Source organism: Trachurus trachurus (assembly GCF_905171665.1).
Source record: "Trachurus trachurus genome assembly, chromosome: 11".
Lineage (NCBI taxonomy): Eukaryota > Metazoa > Chordata > Actinopteri > Carangiformes > Carangidae > Trachurus > Trachurus trachurus.
Genome location: NC_139904.1, coordinates 9,563,471 through 9,570,161, shown reverse-complemented (window position 1 = coordinate 9,570,161; position 6,691 = coordinate 9,563,471). Strand labels below are relative to the sequence as shown.

At 39.7% G+C, this 6,691-nt stretch overlaps 2 protein-coding genes across 3 annotated transcripts in view; both read right to left on the bottom strand.

Moving 5' to 3' along the window:
- Nucleotides 1-6,691, bottom strand: part of rfx5 (regulatory factor X, 5) — a 165,387-nt gene that overhangs the window by 15,269 nt on the left and 143,427 nt on the right. The window lies entirely within an intron of this gene.
- On the bottom strand, nucleotides 1,076-6,075 carry mllt11 (MLLT11 transcription factor 7 cofactor). Of its 2 annotated transcripts, none has more exons than XM_083982628.1 (3): nucleotides 5,939-6,075; nucleotides 2,751-2,926; nucleotides 1,076-1,828 (listed from the first exon to the last, which is right to left on the bottom strand). In XM_083982628.1, the coding sequence occupies exons 2-3, from the start codon at nucleotides 2,916-2,918 to the stop codon at nucleotides 1,739-1,741; spliced, it is 258 nt and encodes an 85-aa protein (XP_083838754.1). In that variant the 5' UTR covers nucleotides 2,919-2,926; nucleotides 5,939-6,075; the 3' UTR covers nucleotides 1,076-1,738. The 2 variants fall into 2 exon arrangements, with proteins under 2 accessions (XP_083838754.1, XP_083838755.1); XM_083982629.1 differs by lacking the exon at nucleotides 5,939-6,075 and adding an exon at nucleotides 3,524-3,585.

The window sequence follows — 6,691 nt, the reverse complement described above, 5'->3', positions numbered from 1 at the left end:
TTATGCAATGTATGTATATGGTGTATTTCAACACAAATAAAAACTATTTATCCACCTATCAACTTTCCACTTGTCTTTATTCTAGAAAAAAACTCAAATAATGTTGATACATTTTCCTGGAAAGAAAATGTGTATTTAAGCTCTAACTGTAACTTCAATGAAACAAGTGTTTTGATCAGAAAAAAAGGACATTTTATTGTTGACTGGGTGTGCAGAACATTTCTGACAGGACATATTGATCCACAGAGTGTTTCTGACTTGTTGTGGCTCCAGTTTGAGGCCTGCTCATAGTGAAACAATAAAACAGCAGCATGAGAAATAAATACATAAATGATACAAGATTATGACAACAACTGTCAGCTCAGGGGGAAAAAAAGGCACAAAAACAATAACAACCTCTGTCTCAACACTTCAATGATTCCTTCTGGTCTAATAAATCATATTCATTCATGCGACACAAAGGGACGGTTCTGTTTAAACTTAAATAATCTGATGAAAACTGGATGAATAATAACGAGATGCATTATATTCACCAAGAAAAGCCTTGTTTGACAACTGATCTGATAATTGAGAGTAAAGGTTTAGTGTCAATCAGGGCTTTTTGTCTGTCTGGTTGAGACGTTACTGCCTCTTGAGTGATGATGAATGGTTTTATTATAAGGGTGTGTTAGTTTCTACAGCTCGAGCTGGGGACAGATTAAAGAAACAAACCCCACAGTTATGTAATGATCCACCAGAACATCTTCGCTGCTCCTCCTCATACATTCTTCAGGTGTGTTGAACCCTGGAGGAGGAAGAGCCGGCGACGTTCGTTCCTTCATTTAATGCTCTAATGGTGGTGCAAAAATTTCATTCCTCAACGGTGTTCAACCACCTTTAATACCCCTAAAGGCTCACTACAACCCTTCTGTGGGACTATACCTTCATAATGAAAACAACCTAAAGGACCTCCAGATCCAGAGCCGTCCTATTATTGACCACATCCTAAAACAATCCTGAAAACCATCTTCCAAGTTCTTGGTGTTTCCTGTAATCTGTCACCCAAACATTCACATAAATAGGCCTACTAATGTCGTTTTTAGTTGTGTAAACAGATGTGAACTCTTACAGCTTTATCTTGTTTTTGTTCACCTATAGGAACATTTAGAAACTGAATCTCAGTCTCAGCAGTGTAGCCGATCGTCAGTATAACGACTCATGTAGGCTACATGATATTAAAACGGGCTGGTTTCCTCATATCTCAGTTTTCTTTCTCTCCTCCTTACATCACATGACGAGTCTCCAGATTTTCTGTGGTGAATGTAACACACCTCTGTGCAACACAATGAACGTGGTTTTTCTAATGTTTTGTCCACACATGGGGACAAACTGGACGGTTTATATCGGTTCAAATTCTCAGTGGGATCAGGATCTGGACTCTTATTAAAACGGAGAATCGTATCGTCTCAGACTACAGCCTTCAGATTTAATTCACAACGTTCACACGGGACGAGTCGGCCTTTGTGTGTTTTTTTTTAAGGAAAAAACTAGTTCAGGATCAGAGAATGTGTGTGTCTGCGTGTGTTTAATGTGAACCAGGACCAGTCTCTGTGGACCTCGTGTCCTGTGGGGACTGTTAGCGTGAAAATGTGTCCAGGGAAGGAAAAAAAAGCGAATCAGGCAGGATGGAGAGTAGGATGAGGAGGAGGTTGAGGCCTGCAGAGACTGATCCAGGGTCAGAGCTCAGGTGAGGCTGATCTCAGAGCAGCAGGTTGAGGTCGGCCAGCAGAGCGTCCACGTCGGCGATGGGAGTTTTCCAGTAGTTGAAGGAGGAGAACTCAGACAGCCCCTGGGAATAAAGAAAGAGACACAGTTCACGTCAGACCACTAGATACCAACACCTGGGCCACAGCTCCCTCTGCTGGCCCAAGGACAAAGTGTTTTAGTTGCTGCCTGTTACCCCTGACTACTACTTATTAGGCTTTGCACCAATCGGATTGGCCGATTTTTTTTCCATTTTATGCAATTTGTGAGATCGGCTGTAAGTCCGGTCTCTTTCTACACTGTTTTGCTAACCCTCCTTTCGGCCATGTGCATTTGTTTTCAACAAAGCCGGCGAGAAATCAATCAATAGAGCGGTGGATAACGTTAGCCTATATATCATAAAAGATGTTACAACGTCTATATTTGTGCAGTTTAATCTGTCATAAACAAGAAATTACAGGTTATGGAGTGCGTTTGTGTCCTTTACAATTACTCCAAAGCTGTTAAATTAAGGTAAAAATGTAGCAGAGTTAAGCTACAAATCTTGCGTAGTTCCTCTTTAATTCACTGATCCGATCAATGACGTCATTGTCGCGTTGAAACTTTTTGCAGTGTGTTTTATCTGTCTTTATTTAGCCTACTCCAAAAGAAGTTCCTCGGCACCGACATGTTTGTTTGCTAGAGATGATGTTGCTAGCTAATGATTCAAGATTCAAAAAAACTTTATTCATTCGTCACATAATGACAGGGCTCAAACCATAAACACCACAAAAGACATGAAACACACATTTAAACCCATGAGACGTGTTTGTTTGGCTTTAAACCAACAAACAAAGCAACATAGACACATCTCATTGTTGATACTCAGTAAATAGTACATAAGTATATACAGTAGATAAATAAAGAAGTTATTTAAATAGACATAATTCTCCCTCACGTGATCAGTTATCGGTTTATTTAAACTCAATCGGTGATCGGGATCGGTCTACTACTCATCGTCCTCTCACCTCGTCATCTTGACCCCTCAGTTTGGACATCTTGTCTTTTCCTTTGTAGCCGCTGGTCGGCTGACTGTCGCCCAGACCCAGGTCCGCCAGCTCGGACAGGTCGAGGGCAGGGATTGGCTGCCTCCAGAAGAGGAACGAGTCGTATTGGCTGTTTGATTTTTCCATCATCTTTCACTCTGAAATGAAAAAAACAGACGTTTAACAAGAGGTTTTCTGAATGATCCAAAGATACAAACTGGAAACAAACCACCACCAACTGATCCATTTTTAGATTTGTCAAAATGACGGACTGCCGCCTCCTTGTTGACGGACGAGTCAAATGTCAACAGTTGGTAAACAATGTTGCGTTCACTGTTAGAAAACTGCAAAACCATAAAATAATCAGCCTGTAGGAGCTGAAAAAAAGTTTTTTTTTTTGATTTCCTCTAATGAATTAATCTTGTTTCTTTTCTGTCAGCTAACTACTGTAAATAATTAATCAAAATTTCAGCTCCAGTGTCTAAGTTTTTCTTTTTCCTGGGTCTTTCAGGTGGTTATTTAGGCCCTGAACACGGAGCCCCAGGTTTTCTTTACCCTGCAGGTGAACTGAAGAGCCTCAAACTTAGTACAATAACTACATTAAACTATTTATTGTGCAGATCTTTCACAAGAAACATATATATCAAGTAAATCCCTTATGACACCTAGAGTCTGCACATAAAATTCAGTCATGAGTCTAAATCTAAAGTATATTTTTCTATGCTCTTCTCGGCCTTTATACGTCGATCACTGACCTGATTGCAGTTGAAGTCTGAGTCTGACTTTAGTCTCTGAGTCTCGGCTCTGAGCGGAAGCAGCTTCGGTTTATTTTAAAGCTTGTTTTGGTTTTATTTTTAGTGTCTGCTGCTCCAACAGGCTATTTACAGGTCAGAGTAGGATGACAGTGGAGGAACTGAGGAAACCCGTCAGATATATATATTTTTTGGAACTTTTTTTTGTTTTTTTGTTTAACCATTTTAGAAAAACTGGTTCCCTTTACCCAGGTTGGTCTAAATTAAACCCTGTAGCATTTATAGCATTTAACATTTCACCTAAGATTTACAGTGAAGATGAAAAATTCTGAACATTGATTTTTCTGGTGTTTCTTTAAAAGAAATATATTCTTGAAATAATTCAATTTAGTTTATTTGATAGGGACAATGCAGGTTAACATAGTCAATGTGACTGATGTTCTGCATACAGAGATTATAGCTAATGCTAGTTTCCAACTCCCGTCCCTAGTTAGGCTTTTAATAAAAGAAAGAAAGTAAGAAAAAATATCAAAATTACATAGCCTACCATTACGATAAAATGTAGAAAACATCTCAAATCATTCCAAGTCATGACCCATTAAAAGTGCATACAGCTGTGATTTTGTTTCAGCTTGACTTTAACATTTTAATCCAGTTTATCTGTTGATTTTATATGTAGATGCTCTGCTGCAGATATGAAACCAGAGAGTTAAATTAAAAGCTCCCATCAGCCTGACTGAGCTGTGTCCATGTAGAGAAACCTATTCACAGCTGAGCCTTTCCACTTATGACATGACACAGCCTTTTATAGCGCTGCAGGCTCCCATGGACCCTGAAGGCCTCTCAGCTGTTTTAAAAGGGGCAGTTTTTTCATGAATTAACCATGACTCATCCATCAGACTGACTCGGGGCGGGGCTGAGCGGGGCCGAGTGGTGCTGCATGCTTTGTTGTGACATCACAGAGTTACACTGGTCCTGACGGCTCATTTTAAAGCTCAGTTTCTGAGAACAGGCTGCGATTACTCATCTGGACTGAGCACTTTTATAATTTCACAGTATTAATACAGAACCTTGACCTGCTTTATAATTAAAAAATACACATAGAAATCTAAGTTTATACAGCGTGGGGCCTTTAAATGATCAGCTGATTGATGTCCGACTGTGTCAGTGTTCACTGTTATAAGGGTGAGGATGAAGCAGGTGGTTTGACTCTATAAAAATAATAGTCTGGTTCCACTGTCGCTTCACAGACCTGTGATTATTATAACTGACGGACACCTGAGACTGTGTCAGTGAGTTTAGGTCGGAGCCTCCTCCTTCCTGGGTCAAGATCCGGTGTCACTCCTGGAACTGGAGCTTTATTTGTTGACATGTTTTTTGGTTGTTTGTTTACTTGAACTCCATGTTCAGTCATTTATTAGTCAAGAAAACAGCATCTGGTTTTGTTTATGTTATTGGAACTGAAGCAGCTGCAGACAGATGTTTATATTGTATAGACATTATATGGTGTTTTAACTTAATTGATGTTGGAGCAGCCTTTTTTCTTTCTTTTTTTTTTAAATCTAGCCTATGTTACATTACTTTCTGACTGGGTTTGAAGAGAATGAGTTCCTGCTGATATGTGAACCACACATGGGCCTGCATGCTGAGTCACTTCACATTTATTTATTGTGTCAGTCAGATGCTGAAGATTTTTTACTGTGAGTCTAAAAACTGAATCTGGGTCATCGCGCCTCAACGGACTGAAATAAACCTCGACACGTCGCTGACTCAGCAGCTTCTCACTGAGGAAATCACCTGCCACCAAAATCCAGTCACATTTCATTTTATCCATTTTTTTTTGCCTAATTCGGGGCTTATTGATCCTGACTGAGGCGTTGGCTCGAGCCTCAGATCTGAGGACGACGAGACGAGACGACATGATGCACGCGACAGGAACATTTTGGTACAAAAGCGTCACTTTTATTACATTTTTTAAAGTCATCACGTGAGGATTGTTTTTTATATTAATAGGCCGATCGTTGTGTAATTGAAGGATTAATCTGCACATTTGCGTTTGAGGCGTTGTCCCGGTTTTCAGGCTCGCGGGAGGAGGAGGAGGAGGAGGAGGAGGAGGGGGTAGTAGCCTACTGATGATTGCACCGGTTACATCCACCGATTAAATCCACATTAACACGCTCCGTTTCTGACATGCATCTCATCACATTACAGCAAACATTCATGCTTTTTCATGTTGGTTTGTTGAGCATCATCATTTGTCGAGTTTTTATTAATTGCGCAGCCGGATTCATCCTCCTCCATCACCGGCCGGCACCGTCACGACCGACTAGACACTGGACACATCACCGTTAAACGCGGAGATAAACACAACGAGAAAATGTCAGGTGTAAATCAAGCGGTTTATTTGTTTGTCTTTACCTGTCCGTGTCTCCGTGTCTCCTCTGTGGTTCTTGTGTCTTTTGTTCTCTGGTTCTGGTCGCAGACGGATCAGGTGCCGCCTTCTCTGCTGCTGCTGCAGGTTAAATGGTCTCAGCAGCTGCGTCAACACACCCACATACACACAGGACACTTCCGGTTGGGCGTTGCAAAATAAAAGGACATTAAAAGAAAAATGATTAGGCTGTAGAATTAATCCCCCAGAGGGAAAATTGTTATGCAATGCAACACTGCTCGATTTCACGTGTACAAATATGATGACGAGTATGAAAAGCAAAGACCCATATTCAAAATATAAAACATAGGCCTATATAGCCTATATATTTTTTAGAAATAAGTAGATTAAAAACTTTTTGTTATTGTTCTCTGGATAAATTAATATTCACAATTAGCAACAATAACCAATGTAAAAAAGAAAAGAAAAGAAAAAAAGAACCTATAGGCCTATAGCTATAGCAAAAAACCGGCACAGAAAAAGAAAGAAGCCTAGTTTGAGTGGAAATACAATAATGGGAGTTATGGAGAAAAAAAAACTGAATAGGAGCTACTCAATAGAAAAGAAAATAGCATTGAAATATTAATGGTAAAAATATGTTATACAGAATATTGAAATAATGAAGGCAGTAGTCAATTCAGTAGTCAATTCTGTAACTATGTAAATGTACTTTTTCTGTTATCTACTGGTCCTCCGTCTTTATAGACTTTTTATGTTAATTGTTGTATTGTTTTGGGGAC

Excerpts from the sequence above, each read along its gene's own strand:
- mllt11 (XM_083982628.1), bottom strand. The coding sequence starts at position 2,918 with ATGATGGAAAAATCAAACAGCCAATACGACTCGTTCCTCTTCTGGAGG. Across the intron at positions 1,829-2,750 it reads TGAGGGGTCAAGATGACGAG|GGGCTGTCTGAGTTCTCCTC; the intron begins GTGAGAGGACGA and ends CTTTATTCCCAG.